Source organism: Anopheles aquasalis, chromosome 2 (assembly GCF_943734665.1).
Source record: "Anopheles aquasalis chromosome 2, idAnoAquaMG_Q_19, whole genome shotgun sequence".
Classification (NCBI taxonomy): domain Eukaryota; kingdom Metazoa; phylum Arthropoda; class Insecta; order Diptera; family Culicidae; genus Anopheles; species Anopheles aquasalis.
In genome coordinates this window covers 84,246,418-84,265,646 of record NC_064877.1, presented here as the reverse complement: position 1 = coordinate 84,265,646, position 19,229 = coordinate 84,246,418, and the positions used below count along the sequence as shown (strand labels likewise).

The following is a 19,229-nucleotide window of genomic DNA, read 5'->3' as shown; positions in this document are numbered from 1 at the left end:
TTCACGGATTTGGTGCTTGGGGATGGAGAACTCGTGCATAAACGCATCCATCATTGCTGGTGCCACCCACCATCGATCGCAGGACACACCGGGATTCCCAACATCGATCTCAGCAGGAACACCACTTCTTATCGCAACCGGACCGGATCTCGCACAGAGGGAAACGTTGCACCGATTACGCTGGCTCACCGGGAACTCCACAAACGGAACGTTTAATGTTTGCAGGTGTGCACTGATATCCGCCTGTTCTTTTTATGCATTTTTCTGGACAAAAACTACATTTGCTGATAAACGTAAACAAAGACTGTTTTGGGGTACTGGAGGTCGGCTAAAGCGTGCTGAGGTCGGCTTAGCAGCTTTTTTTCTTTCTCGCTCACTCCATCAAGCAGAAATCGGGCAGAACGAGATGGAATGTCGTGGCTACAACCCTGCCATTTGGTTCGACTTGCTTGAATTGACCGTTAAATTCCGCGGCTGAGATTTTGCTTCCTCGGTCCCTGCAGACCGATCTTTTCGTCAGTGAGCGTAATTTTTTGCTGCCCTGCATGGCATTGTCTACGAAATTTGATTTTGGGTCACATGGTTCAGGTTCAGGATTTATTCTGAGGAAAATTTTTGTTAAAATAACTCCTAGACAACTTGAAACTGTCCCTAAAATGTGTAACTATGATTTGTTACGACGCTTACACGTTGCACGTTGGGCGATAAATTAAACCCTGAACAAATAGCCGACACATTACCGTTTATGTGGCCGTTTTGCCTCGTGGCATTGTCGTTAAATTGGTCAATAAAAAAATCACCAGCAGCTCAAGTTAAACTCTCCACGAGTCACGTACTAACCGCTAAAGAGCTTCTCTCCGATCTCTGGTGGTGATCAGCTTGCTTGGTTTGTGCGGCGCTTTTTTGTCTCCCACTGATAGCATCACCAATACTTGCCCAGCATCCGAAATCAAATTACCCGATGGTTAGCATCGTGATGTCATCTTATTATTCTGTTTTGTGTTTTTGTAGATTAGAACGCTCGTTTGCTGGGACCGTCTAGGCTCAACCAACAGGCCAAGCCGCGGCTTAACGCGGCCGCGGTACAAAGTTGCGTGATGGAGGCCGCCACGCGTGGTGTGCTCTAGACCACCCGACTTACCGGAGACCCGGAACAGTCGATCGGGCGTGAAAGTAGGAGCAGCAGTACATCGCAGGTTCAGTCCAGAAACCGTGTTATCAGTTAAGCGTTGTGTCAATTTGAAACCATTTCCAGCGATCTCCGGTTGCTCCGGTTGCAGCGTTATTTTAAGACCAGAACCGCCTCGGCCAACGTTCCAGTGCAATCGTCGTCGGTCCGGCTGTGCTGTTGAGTGTTTCTCGTGATATGCTGCAACCGACTCGGAAGCGAGCCGTACGCATCAACGAAACGAAAGGAAGGGTCCCTTACGACGGCGAGAACAGATCGAGATGTTCGATTACGATCCGGTTGCTGGACCATCGCACGGTGAACGGCAACCATTGCTGGGTTCACCGAAAAGCCCACAGTGGCCAGTTGAGTTTCGGGAGGGCAAGTACTGCCCGAAACCGGGCTGGCTGTACACCTCCGAACCCGTGCTGCGGCATCCTTGCCTGGAATGGCTCTCAACAGGTAAGCTGCGCCCTTCGATCATCCACTACACGATCACAAAGAGTGTTCCGAGCAGCGATTGAAACAACCTCTTCGAATCGCTTTCTTTAGGTCGCGCAGAAGCTTGCTTATCACTCCAATAGACGCAATCAGTTAGATTATATGGCCCAACGAAGCTCTTAGAGAGTAAGCTGGAAGTAAAATTAACGAGTGTTTTCGACAGAAGAGTGTTTAAAAAACGGAGAAGAAACGTCGCTAATGTGCTTGTTAATAATGAGCTCGATGTTCCATATTTTCGCACTGAATTTAAAAAAAAGAAAACTCAAATGATAATCATTATTTGCCATGACATGTGATATCCTATATTGCACAATCCCTAACGCTAATAACAGAAGCACTTGCATCTGACTTTCCTTCCTTATCTGCCATGGCCAGCCAGTGACCATGACCTATAAAATTAGTGCAACGAGAGAGAGAGAGAGAGATCCTTCCCCTGATCCAGATAGCACTGACTTATCGCAAACGTTGTGCATCTTCACTTCCGTCTCCTCACCACCGGAATCGGAAGTCGAATGCCGCGTTCTTGAACTTCCCGCGCCTTTCCGGTTGTCGTTACCGGGCAACCGTAAATCTCCTTCGTCTCCCTCACCACCATAACGCCAGTGGCCGCAAAGTTCCGCAGGCGATGCATCTCCGCTCCGCTTTTGATGTTAAACCGCTCGCACGAACCAAGCTGGCTGGCGACCAAGGCGACCGCCAATTTACTGTCCGGCGTGGTGTCCCATCATCATCATCATCATGGCCGGTTGATAACCTGTTCAGGCCAGGCGGTCGGCACACGAAACTACCGAGCGACCAAGCTCATCGACCCCGGTTGGCCAACGAGCGTGGCGGTGGCGCCATTCGCCAAAGCCAAGCGCAACTGCATTAATAGTGTCCCCAACTAATCGCTCAACGAATTAAGCCTCATTCCATTTCGTTTAACACCCATCGTACCATCGTTCAACATTCCGGCGCCTGGCAGCTGATTAGCGTTTTCGTGGAACGTGCCACAAGAATTGGCGGTGACGATGCGAACCGATGCTACAGATCTCATTTGCATGGATTGCACAGAGACGCCTCGGCACCAGACGTGACCGGACTGGACTGGACTGGACTAGAAGGGAGGGGTGCAGCAGAGTGTGGTCGACGCAGCGTTCGGCGCAGCATTGGTTTGTGCTATTGACCCATAGTGCTGTTCTGCTCAGACGATGGTTTGCATACTGAACATATCGAACACATGTCGCCAAACCGGAAGATGTCCGGATGATGATATAGAACCTGCTTCCTCCCCTCCCACACCCCATTATGTTTGGTTCAAGGACGAGCCTGTTCCAAGAAAACTCTTCTCGGTGTTTCAATGGATTACGATGTGGCGCACCACTCCAAACAACCAACCAACCAACCAACGAACATGATGATGATCCTGACCATCCTTAACACACCGTTGACGACTTGATACCTCACCGCCGCCCTTCCCTTGGCAACGGCAGGAGATCAGATCAGCCCGCATCGCGGTTCGTTGTCGTCTTCTGCTGGTGGATGGCCAGGATCTTCCTGCGGTGAATCCTGAAACCCTGGTACGAACCGGTAGCGTTCATCTTTGAAGTGAAAATCGAGGAAAATTTCAAAGGAAAACTCGCGTAAAGTGCCTTTGAAGTGCGTACGGACCGGGGCATCCGTAGGGCTCGTCCTGGCGCCGCCACTGCCGCTGCTGCTGCTCCGTTCTGTCTGTGTCCGCCTCGTCGTCGTGGCCAAATTAATCTGATTCCGTTTTTCATTAACATCAAACGGCTCGGTCGCCGACAGTCTGACGCTCTCTCTCTCTCTGTCCGTCGTTCGGTCCCCTTTGTGACTCCTAGATGGTTCATGGCGCCCCCCATCGGCCACAGAGACATATTTGCTGTGTCCGGATGTGGGGAAAACGACGATGGTGGTGGCGTGGCGTGGCGACGATGCTTTTCCTATTGTTTTCCATTTGTTGCGAGCTGCTTTTGGGGCCGAAGGGTGGTGATGTACCACGGAACCGGTGGAATGTCTTGGCGATGGAATTTGGAGGCGATGGTGGTGGAGAGAATGAAGTCACTCGGTACTTGTTTGAAGTAGCTTTGGGGATTGAGGGGGACGTACGGTGGAATGGTCTTCCATCAAGTGGTTTGTTATCCGTCCGTTGCCCTAGGGACGTGCGGTCTATCTACTAGTACGGCTTTTGATGTCTTTATTGCCTTTTTTTGAATTCCTTTTTTCACGAAAGGTACGTAAAAACGTGAGGTTTTATAGGAACAAGGATGTTTAAGAACAAATCTGTTGCCACATTTAGGGATAAACAGAGTAAGAGAATTACTTTGTAGTACAGACACTACAGTTGTTGGAACAGAGTTCCTGAATCCCATCATCACATTGCCCCGTATCAATGTTCCCCAAGGCGATACTCCAGGAGATTCACCTTCTTTGAATCGGCCCAAAAGCGCACGACCCAGCGGCCGTCACTGGGACAAGTGATTGATTCATTGGCTGCGTGACATTGGCATTCCAGTTCGATAGCTCCCGATTTCAAGGTGCCGTTACTCGCACTATTGATCACTATCCCAACTTCTGGCCAGTGGGGTCTTGGAGCAGTCCATCGCGTCTCTCCAGACAGTGGTCGATACCATCGACGGATCCTTATCGTCCAGCGGTGGCGCCTCCAAAAATGAATGCGCTGGCAGTGGGAGCTCATCTCGCGTGCCCTTTTGACGATTCATTAGGCGGCATATAGAACGGCGAAAGGACGGCCGTGCCCCGGTTGCAACCGTGATAAGCGGTACACCGGCCCGTGGGCTCATCTTATCTCATGGAAGACAGGCCATGTGCCAGCTATTCTTATCGTTTCCACCCGCCTATCGTCGCTACAATGGGCAATTGTTAGTCCTGCTCCTTCTCCTCCTCCTCTGTCAGACCGGCCAGAGTGTCTGCGTGTGTGCGGGGGAGTGGGTTAGGGAGTCAATAGGTAGCCAGTTGTTTACCCACCCAATCCGCCACAATCGTGTTGTTCTGTTATTCATTCAGATTACTTGGGAGCAGACTTTCCGTATACCCCGGGTATGTAGATCCGCGTACGTCTCGTTCTAATCGTTCGTACGCGATCACAAACACCTGGTTATCAATTCTTCGTTTTGATCGGGATAGCTGGATCAATGGCGACGATTTGGCAACACTTTCGACCCCTAGAGAAGGGCCTTGGAAGCCGGAATGGAACCGGTTTCGATCGGAATATTCTCTTGCGAGCCCGCATCACCCACATTGCGGATGCTTTTGCGTCGTTCGCGATGCACCCGCCGAGGAACATACAAATTATCATATCAAAGTTGGCAACTTTGAAAACATAGTAGCCACCCCAAGGTGGAACGGAACGGATCGGATCCGGCACCGCTTCTCCATATCGCCGGTGGTTGGTGGTTAATTATGGCCTTTATCACGAAGCGACCGTGCATGGAGTTTAGGTGTCAAGCCGATGGCGTTGTGCTATACATGTCACCGACATCGACAGAGAGGAAGTTATTAACCGTGAAGATGGCTGCTGCTAGAGGATCTCAGTTTGGCTTCATCATCTAAATATAGGGCCCATCCTCTCCTGTCCATCCAACAATCTAGATGTCAGCGTGGCTCTTTAAAAGTGTTCCAAACAGCAGCCATTAATTTATCAATAACGGGGAATGGCTTTGGGATTTTCCTGTAGATCGGTTCTTTCCTCTTTTTTGGTTTGCTCAACTTATCGGTGAGATGGTAACTGCATTTTTCGTACAAAAAACAATGTCACCTTGACCGTGTCTAATCGGAGCCCCACGTTAACGCACCGGGCGCATGCTGCCACGGTTATAAACATCACGAAGCAAGGAGTGAGATTGCGCCCGATTGATCCGATTTGACAACGGCACTGAACACACAATTGTGTCGGTCCATCTGCGGCTGCCGTAGCCACTGCCGGTGATGCATTATCTCCTAGGTGCTCGCACCTAGGCCACCGGATTGGCCAATGACGAAGATTGATTTATGGGATTGATGAAATGTGACCAGAGATAGCGCGTGCTCCAGGCGACGAGGACATTGAGACCACTCTGGACCACCATCCGGGGCATTGATAGCCTGCTTAGCGTGCCCCCGGGGGTGGTCCCTTTTGAGAGTGTCGAGTGGCCTCAAGTTCAGGAATGGGGGGTTTTCGGTCGGGAACAACTCCAGACCCGAGAGATCGGGGAAAACTCAATCTCTCAAGAAGGAATTGGCTTATCCTGTAGTAGTTTGGTCTATTTCTGACTCATCCATTGATCGGAAATTGCTGGTGATGGACGAAAATTCGAATCCTAAGCTGTAAAGGCCGCAGTCAAGTGACTTTTGCAGAGTTCCTTCATGCTTTAGAAGGCCCAAAGAACTTGTCAACCCTAAACAACATACAGGCCAGCAAATGTACCACCTTTCTTCTCCCTTTTTCTCTCTCTGCCAGTTCTCATTACGCTACCATCGTTCAATCGGCCATACAGCTGCCGTGTCTGTGCGTTATTGTATGCCCGCGTGGTGCGACGAAGCGGTGCTACCGGTGATGTGGGTGGTGGTAGGCTAGGCGAATCATTTGCTTACCCCGCGATAGCCGCTACTCTTCGCGTGCCGCAGTCGCTCCAACCCGCCAAGTTGGAGTTGGCGTTGGTTCCGATAAGCGTAGCACAGGAAGAGCGGCACACCGATACGCACACATACACCCAGAGAGTGTGACACGCTCGTTCTTGTGCGTGGTGCGGTGTGTGCACACGAGACACCTACACCTCGCACGCATCCCCACCAGCGAGAACCGTCGGTGCAGGTGCCGTTGACTGACTGTCAGGTCCCGGGATGGTGGTGGTGGAGTTGGTTGCCACTTCGGACATTCATTTATGAACCGCATCGTCGGCGCCGAGCGGTTCAATCGGTTCGCGAACGGCACCGCGATCCGACACTCTTGCGATCGACGATCGGCGAGCTTCCGCTTTTCGACAAACCGCACCGAAAAAGGTCCCAGGAGAAGGAACCAGAACCTCCCGTCTACTCTGTGCCCAAAATGTAATGTTCTGTCGTCTGCGTGCTCTGCGTGTGTGCTGTGTCCGTGATACAAGTGTTTCCAGTTGATCTTGCGGCGATTTGAAGCACAATTTGCGCGATCTCCATCGTTAGCGGCGAGGTGACTGTTAGGGAGTGACTGTTTAGGGAAGTAGACCTTCCCCCTCTTGGCAGGTGGCGAAAGTGTCCCGTAGCAAGTGTGTAATTTAGTGGCGAAAGTAGCTGGCCGTCCAGAAGTAGTATCGTGATAGTGACCGCGACCGCGACAAGCGCGCAACAAAAAATCAGTCAACATGTATAGCACTACCTGGCAGCAGCGGTTATCCCGATGTGAGTAGAGCAGCAGCACGAAGCCTGTGGGCCTTGCACACCGTCTCATCACTGGGTGCGAGGTTTCGGTCGGCGATCTTTTCGTGGTGGGGACCCCTGGGACGATTTACACCATCTCTGAACGCGCTGCGACGCGCCACGCTCGCGATCTCAACATGCATTGCAAAACACGCGCCAATTCCGGCCAACGAGGCCAACGAGGGTGCCCGATGCTAGCTGCGTTCTATTGGCCAACGACGGTGTGACGGTCCGTAAATGTCGTCCCCCTGACGCCGCATGCATAAGCATCGGTCCCCGGGTTTTCGCACAGGGTCGGCCGGCTGGTATGCGAATTGATTTGGAATTGATAAATCTTCGATCGCCTTCTCGATCGACACTGGTGGCCGGTGCAGGGGGAGATGAGCTAGCGATGACCGGTCGCTGATCGTCCCCAGCGTCGTCATCAGCCTCGCCATTCAATGCCATCGCTGCTAGGCCGTATTGCACGCCGTAGCATTGGCCGTTGCAGTGAGCATAAATAATCTCCATCGGTGACGCTCGGATTGATTAGCAACCTGGCTGTAGCGATCGAGTGAAACACGGAAGTAGTGTCATTAAACAGAAGCATAATTTGCAAGAAAAACAAACAAACGAGAATGACGGAAAAAATGGTTGATCTGAAGCCATTGCCTCTGGACAGTTTAAATAATGGCCAACAAATTGATAAAACATTCCTCAAAAAAAAGAGGGTTTGGTGCAAACATGGGTGAAACATAGTTTGCCAACTCCATTACACGTCATCCATCGCGATCACGTTCTTATCGTCGAATTTAATGTTTCGCCAAAGCGCAGCGCTGTGTTTGTTCCGCTTCTACAGCTGCGACTGTCCCGCTGTGGTGGGACCCAATGCCAATGTCGACTGCACAATAGGGAAGACAATGTAGAAGGCTCCACGTGTGGGCTTGAAACACGTGCTAGCCCGGGGGGGGAGGTGGGACGATTTGTAACGGGTATTCGGTTGGTGGCAAATGCCGTACGCCAAAGGCGACGAGGTCTCGCAATCACCGTTTGGCGAAACGAATCGTTGGCATGCATGTTGTTGGCCACACATGTCGTTGGCCCGGTGATATCATTGTTTGAAGGGCAATCCCCGCACCCTACCCGGGTTTTTGTGGGCTTCCAAAACCAGGACTGGTTTATGGAGATCGACTTTTTCCTTAAAAGAAAAGTTCATTCCAATACAACTACTCCAAAAGGTGGATATTTTTGGAAACTCAAATAGATCCATGAATTAGAAAGCGTGTTCTAAAATTGGCACCAATCCCCTCTGTCTTATCAGACCTCACCACACCATCGGCCCTGAAATTTGTGTACTCAACTGATTCACTAGGAACGCTGGAACGAGCTAAATATTCGTTCGACAAACAAATGGTTCTGTTTTTTTTTTGCGGAGGAGCGACTTCCCGATGTTGTTTACGGGGACACTGAGCGTGCTGCCCGATCGTAACTGCACCCTTTCCCCACAGTACTCGCTTTCGGTTTTTGGCCGCTTGCCCGCCCCACTTTGTTTAATGTTTTTATGTCTCCGGCCCGGACCGGACGGTCATCATCGGCGAAGGCGCGGGAACAATGCGAATACCGTACTGATGCCGTCATGCCGGCATTGGTTTGATTGTTTGTTGGACACTCGGATGAAACCGGGAGACAAGAGGGAGCAAAAGTTGACTGCTGGCTTGCGAGCGGTTTCACTCGATCGGATCGGTTTTTGACGATCGCAGATCACAGCCCGCGATCGGATAGAATCGATTCCAGCGTTTCCATCTGGTGGAGTGACAAACGTGAATGCTTCTTCTTTGTGTTATCATAATAATGGATGCTATTGGAGTAGATCATTTTTAAGACATCTACTGCGCAGTAGAATGAGATTCGTTTCACTTTCCTGCTCGATGGTTATCTTTTTCGTATCTCCAAATGGCCACGACCGCCGGCCAATTGCGGAACGCTTTCCCTTTTGTTTTCAACCAACCAAACAATGTCGTGCGTGCACAACGGTACACGATCCACTGACACAGTGCCTAGGGGCCAAGGCAGACCGAGTAACCTCAAGCCGGATGGCGGCCTAAAGCTTTGACTTCTTTCCAGTTCTAAGCGTTTAAGTTCAATCAGTTTGTGCCCTAATGGCACCAGCTGAGCCCAGTCAACGACCAACTGTGTAGCAGTAAACCATTTTCACAATTTTTCCATCATCTAATCCGCGGATCAGTGCACAGCGCGTAAACCGCGCCTTCGCGAGTGCAAATTGCGCTCTGTATGGGTGTGGGTGTGAGTAAGTTCGCTGATGGCACAATAAAAACACAACAAAAAAAGAAAAAATCCCAGCAGCCCATTTGCGGCAATGCGCAAGTGTAATAGATTTAGATTTTCGTGTGAAAAACATTTTTTTCGCGATTAAATTACAATATGGTGGTGAAAAAGCGACGCTAATGACATCATTATCATTACATTCCACCCGCGGGGTGTTTAACCTGTGCTAATTGAATTCGCACTAATTTAAGTTCATGGAAAGGAGGAAATTGTAACGATCAGAAGCACATTTTTTAACTCTTTATAAATTTAAATGACTCAATAATAGTTGTAATTAAATGGACTCTAAAACCACACTGCACTAAAACCAATTGTTAATTTCTTTGTATTGTCGAGCAGTACACACAATCTAACAATGCACTCCACAGTAAGGCATATGGGGCTACATTCTATGAACAGCCTGATAATCAAGTGGCCACCCTCACGTTACCCTTGAAGTTGGCTCGGTTTTCCAGGATCTTCAAAGTAAACTGGAGCAGGTGGTCCACCAGCAGCAGCCGCAGCGACAGCAGCATGGTGCTCCACGAGATAGTGTAGCTTCGGGCGAGTCGTCGATCAGACGCACTTGAACAGCTCTTGTTGATGGCGTTTAATGGCCTCCCCCAGGGTTGTTTGCAAAGAACCAATCCACTCCGCCCCGTTTTACTGTTTACTGCCAATGGCCTTGGTTCTATCAGTTGGATTGAATTATTAGAAAGCAGTGGATGGATGTGTCCAATCCGCATTTCAATGCCGCAGAGGGTGGTAAATTGTTGGTAAACATTTTGAGAACATTGTTTTGAAGTCTTTGTCCCTCGCACTGGAATGACCGAATCCTCGCGGTTGGGTTAATCCCACAGTTCGTAACATCAATCGCAACTAGGCCGTACAGACGTCTATTTACCGACGTCAGACGTCATTACCATCCGAGCAGGCACTGACCATGACCAAGATGGGCAAATATTTGAAGCAAATTAATTCCAAACAACACACTCTTACTGGTGCTTTTGGGAGATTGGGATGATTTGCAAAGACTTGGTGATGGGGAAAACCTTGATCGAGGGAATCCCGAAATGTTCAAAAACGGTCATCCAAATTGTTTGTCTATTTGTTCCTCGTCTCGAATCCCTGTCCCCGTGAGCATACACACTGCAATTGGACACGCGCTAATCGACAATGAGTGGCTCTGATTTCAATGATTAACAGTATGATGGAGTGGCCCTGGGCTGGATTAGTACCAACCAGAGGGAGGCAGGGAGAGTATCTGTTTTATCGTTTGATAGCGACCTCTCAATGGCCGGTAAGGGGATCGTGGTTGATTGACCTTACCCCACAGGACAGGATAACAGCGATAAAGCTGTAAAGTGACTCCAGTGCATCGCTATCAAGAAAGGGGGTTCTGATTAGCTATCGGCGTCTGTTCATCGTGGGGCTGGTCAGGTGAATCCATGATCGATCGGTCAGCCCTAGCAACTCCCCCCCTCCCCACCCCTCCCTGCCGTTTGAATGGCTGGCAGTTGACCATCAGGTCGCTTATCGCGAGGGAAGCTGCTGATAGGCACTACTGTTTGATGAATGTACCCTGGGGGAGTTCGTGATTAGCTTACAGCCCTTCCGAGCACAGCCCACTTCACTTCCCGTGAATTGTAAATCATGTGAACCAGCGATAGCGAGGCGTACGGTTGAGATACCGTTACCAGTGCAACACAGGCTGGATAGATTGGTTAATGGATAAAAGCACTAATTCAATCATAAATCCGAGATGCGCCAATCACGATTACGCGATCTCGTGGATTAGTTTATGGCTGTACCCGGTTGGGTGATCGCGGCAGGTGATCCCAGGTGTCACTAAGCCCGGAGGTAGTAGCTTAGTGGCGGTTAAACAAGCTAATTGTTCGATTTGCTCCAACCACAGCCTCTGGAAGGGGGAACGTGTACTCAACGGTTACTCAATGGGCGGCTTGGATGCTAGTAGTTCTCATGACTCGTGCACTCGACCGCCGGTGAGCTCACTGAAGCGCGGTTGAACAAAGGCACTTCCCGTTTTCCCATCCACCGAGCCAGTAATTTTCCATATTGAATCGAGAATGTTTTCCTAAAACAGTTTTGTAATCCACCTGGTCTGGCACCTGGGCTCGTCGGTAACCTTGGCTGGGGGTCTGGATGTAACCAGACATGGCCCAGACGTTGCTGCTAGACGTGTACTACGGGGGTCTAGACCAGCATGAATTATCTAGGTTTAGATTACTTGGCGTTCGGCTTGGCGTCTTGCAAGATAAACCAAACACAAACCTCCTCCGCTAGCGCCGATCGCGGCCAGACTAGCTGGCAACATTTGACAAGAAACTACTTGGCGCGTGAAGGTTAAGAGCAGAGCGGCGTCTAGCTGGATTATTTTTTTACACTTGAGTGAGGGCCCTCCGCATGTGCGCGCACACACCAGTACAGAATATATCGGACTGGTTCCAACTAAGCCACGGTGAGCAACTACTACTAACGTTGCCCCAATGGAACAACTTCCACAATTTGCAAGTGTCTGCAATGGTCCACTCCGATGCCATACCGATGAAGAAAGTTCAATCGACGTCAATGAGTGACAAACAGCGAAGGAGAGGTTAATCCAAACACGGGTCTACGCGATTGCTTAGCCAAATTTGAATTTCTTGCGAGATCGCAACTCAATTAGCGGCCCAAGTGTTAGTTGACACTTTCAATTCATGTGTAAGGTCTTCATTAACTGTGCTTCTCTTCTCCTTCTTCCATCTTCTTCCAGTCTTTATCATCCCGCAGCGGGTGATATTGGCGATCATGGGCTTCCTGGCGATCACGAATGCGTACACAATGCGCATTTCACTGTCGATCGCCATCACCGAGATGGTAAACAAGACGAGCGGCGGTGCAATCGAAGACGACGGCGGTGTGTGCCCGATCGATGAGGACGCAGATCCGGACGACTTTACCGGTGGCGAGTTCGACTGGGACGAGGAGCTGCAGGGCATCATTCTGTCCTCGTTCTACTGGGGTTACGTCTTTACGCACATTCCCGGTGGATTGCTAGCGGAGAAGTTCGGTGGCAAGTGGACGCTCAGCCTTGGCATCCTGTCGACCGCCATCTTTACGCTTATTACACCTTGGGCGGTACAGTCCGGTGGTTCGACCGCGTTGATCGTGATCCGGGTGCTGATGGGTTTGGGTGAGGGGACGACCTTCCCAGCCTTGTCCGCCCTGATGGCAACCTGGATTCCGATCAAGGAGCGTAGCAAGCTCGGTGCGCTCGTCTTTGGCGGTGCCCAGGTCGGTACGATCCTCGGTAATCTGCTGTCCGGTGTTTTGCTCCACAACATCGAAGGCTGGTCGTCGGTGTTTTACTTCTTCGGTGGCCTCGGCGTTTTGTGGTTCGTTATCTTTGTAAGTATCGAGAATGGATTGGTGGTTCCCTGGTGCCAGATGGTGTCATTTATTGAAAACTGTTTTTCTCTTCCCCTGCGCAGACGCTCCTCTGTTACAGCGACCCGGAGTCCCATCCATTCATCAGTGAAAAAGAGAAGGCTTACCTGAAGCAGGAGCTTGGTACACTGGAACGCGATCCAACGCTGCCAGCGACACCGTGGCGTCTCATCCTCACGAGCGTCCCGATGATGGCCCTCGTCTGTGCCCAGATTGGACACGATTGGGGCTTCTTCATCATGGTGACCGATCTGCCGAAGTATATGAGCGATGTGTTGCGCTTTTCGATCAAAGACAACGGTCTGTACTCTTCCCTGCCGTACGTGGTGATGTTTATCGTATCGCTCTCCACTGGGGTGCTGAGCGATTGGCTGATCACTTCGGGCCGCATGACGATCACGTTCGGTCGCAAGCTGTTCACCACGATCGGTAAGTTCGATTGGCGGTCGTTCGAAAAAACATCAAACAATCGTCTAATCATCGTCTCTCAATGCGATCGTAGCTTCCTTTGGTCCGGCTTGCTTTATTGTCGGTGCATCGTACGCGGGATGTGACAAAGCTATAGTCGTCATGCTCTTCACCATCGCCATGGGTATCATGGGAACGTTCTACTCCGGCATGAAGGTGAACCCGCTCGATTTGAGCCCCAACTATGCCGGCACGATAATGGCCATCACTAACGGTATCGGTGCCTTCACCGGTATCCTTGCACCTTACGTCGTCGGCGTGATGACACCCAATGTGAGCATTCCATCGAAGGCTGAACCGGAAGTTCAACGACATGACTATAAAAACATCCATTCGAACACCATTTTAGCATACGCTCGAGGAATGGCGCATCGTCTTCTGGATCTCGTTCGCCATATTTAACGTCACCAACTTGGTGTACATCATCTGGGCTTCGGGTGAGGTGCAGCCCTGGAACACACCGCATCTGATGAACAAGTCCGTCGAGAGCGGCGATCAGCAGGCGGCGATCGAGGGGAAGGACTCCGAAGCGAAGAAGTCTGTACAATCTCTAGATGCCATAAAGCAATAGACGGAGATGGCGATGCCGCGATCTGATGCCGTTCGATGCAGGGAGTGACGACGACGCCGAAGAGAGGAGCGAAGCGTGATATTTGAGCCCAGAAACAAGGTGGAACCGACCTGGAAAGGAGAGAAAGAGAGAGAAAAGGAAGGTTCTGCACTGACTCCGTTGGATTATTAGTTAATCCCAGTAAGGGGCGCTCCCCGCGACTGCGACTGTAGGAGAGATGTCGAGCTCCATTATCTGGAGCGCACTGTTTGAGAGCGACATGTTTTGTTGATTTATTTATACAACTATCACCTAGGATGTACCGTACAAGTTGGTATGAAGCGCTTGCGCTGGTGAAAGGGCAGCTCTTTCACCCACAAACAGGGACCATCCTAACAATAGCTCCATGAAGCCAAGAGGTCACAACAGATCGTGTTACTCTAGGGTTTGTGCCAGTTTAAAGGATTATTCTTAGGAGGTCAATAGCGTAGCGAGGAAAACGTTGGCGATGAATAAAGTTTTCGTTGGCGTGCCTAACCGTTGCCAACACACGTACGTGAATTGTAGACTATCGTTAACTTTTGTGAAGCAAACAAGGATATATTTTATATCTATTTCACTTCTTTCTTTTTTAAGGGGGACTAAGGATAGTTTGGTTTAAAAAAGGCTCATTTTTGACGCTTTTTTGTGAAGAAACCATTCATCTTAATTTGTTCTAGTGAATGTCACATTGAATTACAACTTTTCAGGAAAATTTGGTTCTATTTTTGGGAAGATTTATAAAACACTTCATACATGGCATCAAATTTAGGAAGACGTGTCTTCGAACAGGTACTTTCTGCGGTGCTCATCGTAGCTGTTTGATGGGTCATCCGAAATATGTAAATCTTTATTCTTTAAACAGATTATAAGTTTATCTGTGTAGCCTCGTCGAGTTTTTGTTGAATTTTCAATTTTTCGATTTTTGGCAGATTTGGCAGATCAAACCGAGTTCGTCGCTTAAACGGGCAAGTCGTTTGATTCAAACCAAAAATGGTTCATTTTTTACGATTTGTTCGTAGAAAACTATCAACCTTTGCAAGTTTTTGCAAATTCCCTAATAAGCAGCAACTTTTCAAGTATATTTGGTCGTACTTTGGGGACAATTTGTTAAAAATTTCATCAAAAAATGATGCATTTTACGATTCAACCTAAAAAACAATATTTGTCACATAAAAATTTAAACACCTTAGCCCTCCCCTTAATTTTACGCCACTTGTACACTCGTTGATCCCAGGAATCATTGGTTTTTTTAATCGTGAGTTTGTTCGAACGATCGCAGTATCCTGCGACTAGGAACGGTCAGTTGCGATCCAAAAACCGTACGAAATGCCGTCGTTGCTGAACACCTGTATGGGAGGAAGTAAGTACTTGGCCAACATTGTCACGGATTGCCGCTTCACGCCACGCCGCTTCACCGTTCATCTCTTGTCCTTTCGCTCCCCCTTGTGTCAGTATGTTGCTGTGCGAAGCAACACATCCTCGTGATGATGGCGTTCTTTGCCATCTTCAACCAGTACACGATGCGCGTCTGCCTGCACCTGGCCATCACGGTGATGACGGACGACCAGAACGCGACCGTGTCGGGTGTGGAGATCCCGGACGAGGATCGGTTCGATTGGGATGAACATGAGCAGGGCATCATCCTGTCGTCGTTCTACTGGGGCTACACGTTGTCCCACTTTGCCAGCACGTTCGTGGCCGATCACTACTCGAAGCATCTGCTTGGCGTGAGCGTCCTCGTAACGGCCATCTTTACGCTGCTCACTCCACTCGCCATCGATTACGGGGGTGCTTGGTTGTTGGTGGTGTTCCGCGTGATCGAAGGAATCGGCGAGGGCGCTACGTTCCCGGTGTTGAGTGTCCTGGTGGCCCACTGGGTACCGGCTAATCGGCGCGGTTTCTTCGGTTCATTCATCTTCAGCGGATGCCAGATCGGAGCGCTGGCCGGTGGCATCGGCACGGGGTACTTCATCGAGGCGCACGGTACCTGGCGGACAACGTTTTACTTCTGGGGTGCACTGGCCATCCTGTGGTACATCGTCTGGTTGCTGATCGGTTACGAAAGCCCCGAAACGCATCCGTACATCAGCGAGCAGGAGAAGAGCCTGCTGCTGGAGCAACTGGCCGAGAGTAAGAAGAGTAGCGAGAAGTTGCCGATCCCGTGGCGTCGTATCTTTACGAGTGTTCCACTGTGGGGATTGATCGCTGGACAGATCGGGCACGATTGGGGTACCTATCTGATCATCACCGATCTGCCGAAGTACATGAACAGTATCCTGCAGTTTTCGGTCGCGGACAATGGACTCGTCACTTATGGCCCCTTTTTCTCGATGTGGCTGTTCTCCATTCTTGGCGGTTGGTTGGCCGATCTGCAGATCAAGAAACGGTGCGTGAGCCGCACGAACGCACGGAAGCTGTGGACAACGATTGGTTCTCTGTTGCCGGCCATCTTTCTGATGCTGGCTTCGTATACGGGCGCGAACAGAGTGCCGGTCGTTATGTTCTTTGCCCTGTGTGTCACCTTTCTCGGTGGGTTCTATCCGGGCGTTAAGGTGAACTCGAACGATCTTAGTCCCAACTTTGCCGGGGTGCTGATGGGAATGGTGAACGGTATCGGTGCCATTACGGGCATTCTGACGCCCTACATCGCTGGATTGTTGACTCCAAATGTAAGTTTTCGGTGCCGGGACAATCCAGGGAGGGAATTAATCGTTTTGTTCTTCTTTTCCAGCAAACTATCGAAGAGTGGCGCATTGTGTTTTGGATTGCATTCGTCGTCCTGAACGTAACGAATGTCCTGTTTCTGATGTTCGCCTCCGGTGATATTCAACCCTGGAATTATCCGGCTGGCAGTGAGCAACCGCAACAGTCGCAGTAGTTTTCTGTGCGCTCTAAATTGTCCTTTCAAGCATAAATAATAGACAGTACCTTCCTGTCACGTGTTCCTCTCTGGTGTAACGGTTTTCTTTGAAATCGTCAACGCTTGCCGGTTGCAATTCGATTCAAACACCGAGTTGTAGCGGCGTTACTGTGTTTTAAACGCGCGCATCACGTTTGAAAGTCACATAGCAGCAATCATGTGACTACGCTACCAGGTGCCCATAGTTCACCCCTTCGCAGCCGAGGTAGCTTCGCGGGCTCCGAGAGGAGATAGAGCGACCGAGCGACCGAGCGGCTGGTGGGCCGGTTCGGTCGATCGATTTACGATGATGCGATAACAGGAACCGAAGAAAACGTTTGACGATTAATGATGCTCAATTATCGACTCACTCACACACCCTAACAGCAGATCGTGCCATGGCGCGCTCAACATGATGCTGCGATGCGCGTGTTCCGCTGTGCCTCTCTCGGTGTGTGTGCAGCCCGGTGGGGTGGGGTTGTTGATGGGACAGTCATCATCGTTTTTAAATCAGCCACTCAACGGGGTGATTAGGAGGCCCGGCACCGTGATGGCCCTGCTGATGGCCGTAACATCAACGACCGAGGGAGCAAGAAGATTGATTGAAGAAGATTGAGAGGCAATTTTTACGTCAGTCAAAATGACGCATGGTGTATTTCTAACAGGACACCAGCGCATCGCAGCGGTAGCTAATGGAGGCGCTAGAACGCCGTCTCATGTGGGGTGCAATGGTACCGTCGTGCTGGAAGGAGGGAGGGAGGACGTATATTTTCGAGCCGCTTGTTTATGGCACAAGCACCGGGCGCGCGTACTTTGACTCGTGCTGTACTCGGCGGCCGGTTCTAAACCGACATCATTCTCGAATTTCCGGCTTCTTCCCGGAAGGAAAAGAGAAAACAAAATGATGGTCGGACGCGTACGCGAATGGCGCATACGGTAGAACGATGATCTTTTGGAGTTTTTTTTAGCACAAAATGTTGCTTCTTTGATGGTTTTGGTTGATCATTGAATGAGTTAAAACGTATTATAACATTTTAGGAATTATCAAACAACGAATTGCCATTAATGATTTGTTGAAAAAGCTCAAAATGTAACGTAGATTTATTTTACATCTTCAATAATGTGTTCTATTGTGATACTTCCAGACTATGAAGATAAACGTGGTAATTGATGTACTGTAGTAAATCAACAAACCCGTTTGCTTCCCTAAAAAAAAACCTTTGGTATTTACATATCATAGGAGATACTTTAAGGATAAAATTTCCTTGAACATTAAGAGCTCGGTCGCAAGTAAACCGAACCGAACAGGCAATCCACCCACCGATCGATACCAGAATTCAGAATCATCTGGTGGCCACCTTACAACGCAAGGAGAAAAGGTACGAGTGACGAAACCACGAATCTGCGAATGAATGCGACGGAGAACTTCTTTGCGAGCAGCTGGAGTCTCGTGGCGTCCGATTCCTTCGAAGGGGAAAAGGCTGCCCACCACGAGTTCGTCCTGTACCGTCTGTGGGGCTGGTGTCTTGCGTCCATCTGGACCGGTCACTGGGACGGGCGGCATTCTTGGAGATTGTTTGCACGGTCGGTGGCTGTAGAAGGAATGGGTGGGTGGCGATTTTTCTTTTGGAAAACAACCCCTGCCCCCTCCCCGATATTGTCGACGAGGGAACCTTTGCGGATCCCTGCTAGCCTAGTAGACCGCACTACAATCGGTGTACCTCAGCGAAGGCCACAGGACACCCGATTGTCCGGTTCCGTCTGCCGCACGAGTGACGTCACGCAAAAAGACATTACGATAGTAGAATAATGAGCGTTTTATGAGCGGAAAGAATGTTTTCTAAAATTTAGAAAAATAAAAATATGTAAAGCAACAGTAGCAGTAAAGTAAAATTTTACTGTTTTCGCGTTTATCGCGTTATGTCGCTTCGCTTCCGGACGGTTGTCGGTGATTTGATCCGCTTTAAAGTCTTGAGGCCATCATCAGCATTAAGAGCCATAAAATGCTAGCAAACACTGTACTGTTCGTCCGTGTACTAGCATGGGGCGGCGGGGATGTAATAACCATAAAAAAAGTTTATACTTACCAGTTACCATATCCTGCATCCTGCGTGTATGGGTGCGGTGCGCAAGGATAATGGCTATAGTGGCCTGGCCGAGAAGGGACGGCTGCCAAAGTGAGACCGAGAGTGAACGGGCCCTCGCGGAGCGAAGGGAACGAACGCAAATCCCGTCTACGGCGCATGCACCCTTCATCACGGCCATCATCACGATTGCACGAGCTCGTGCGCAGCTGCAGCACAGCACCCTCCCGACCCTATTTCCTAGCCACATGGCCCCGGGGTGTCCCGCGAGGGGTGCTGGCGTCTGTGTTCGGTGGTGGTGGCGACTAAAAATATACGCGCACCCCTCTCGCCCGCCGCGCGCAGTCGAGTGGCGGTGATTTGGTTTGGACT

At 50.1% G+C, this 19,229-nt stretch overlaps 3 protein-coding genes across 4 annotated transcripts in view; 2 read left to right on the top strand and 1 right to left on the bottom strand.

Moving 5' to 3' along the window:
* The window catches only part of LOC126571434 (WD repeat-containing protein 81), a 7,695-nt gene extending 7,415 nt beyond the window's left edge, over window positions 1-280 (bottom strand). Inside the window, exon 1 of the mRNA XM_050229936.1 lies at window positions 1-280. This exon is cut by the window's left edge and continues 165 nt beyond it. Coding sequence (XP_050085893.1) covers window positions 1-54 — 54 coding nt within the window. The 5' untranslated portion in view covers window positions 55-280.
* A 1,009-nt stretch (window positions 281-1,289) lies between these two features.
* Window positions 1,290-14,387, top strand: LOC126571442 (putative inorganic phosphate cotransporter). 2 transcript variants are annotated; one of them, XM_050229957.1, is made up of 5 exons: window positions 1,290-1,630; window positions 12,141-12,775; window positions 12,859-13,243; window positions 13,317-13,555; window positions 13,632-14,387. In XM_050229957.1, the coding sequence occupies exons 1-5, from the start codon at window positions 1,450-1,452 to the stop codon at window positions 13,851-13,853; spliced, it is 1,662 nt and encodes a 553-aa protein (XP_050085914.1). In that variant the 5' UTR covers window positions 1,290-1,449; the 3' UTR covers window positions 13,854-14,387. The 2 variants fall into 2 exon arrangements, with proteins under 2 accessions (XP_050085914.1, XP_050085915.1); XM_050229958.1 differs by lacking the exon at window positions 1,290-1,630 and adding an exon at window positions 6,570-7,045.
* A 763-nt stretch (window positions 14,388-15,150) lies between these two features.
* On the top strand, window positions 15,151-16,778 carry LOC126568917 (sialin-like). Its single transcript, XM_050225609.1, has 3 exons — window positions 15,151-15,234; window positions 15,327-16,543; window positions 16,606-16,778. Exons 1-3 carry the CDS (start codon window positions 15,201-15,203, stop codon window positions 16,750-16,752), a joined length of 1,398 nt encoding a protein of 465 aa, XP_050081566.1. The 5' UTR covers window positions 15,151-15,200; the 3' UTR covers window positions 16,753-16,778.
* Window positions 16,779-19,229: the final 2,451 nt, after the last annotated feature.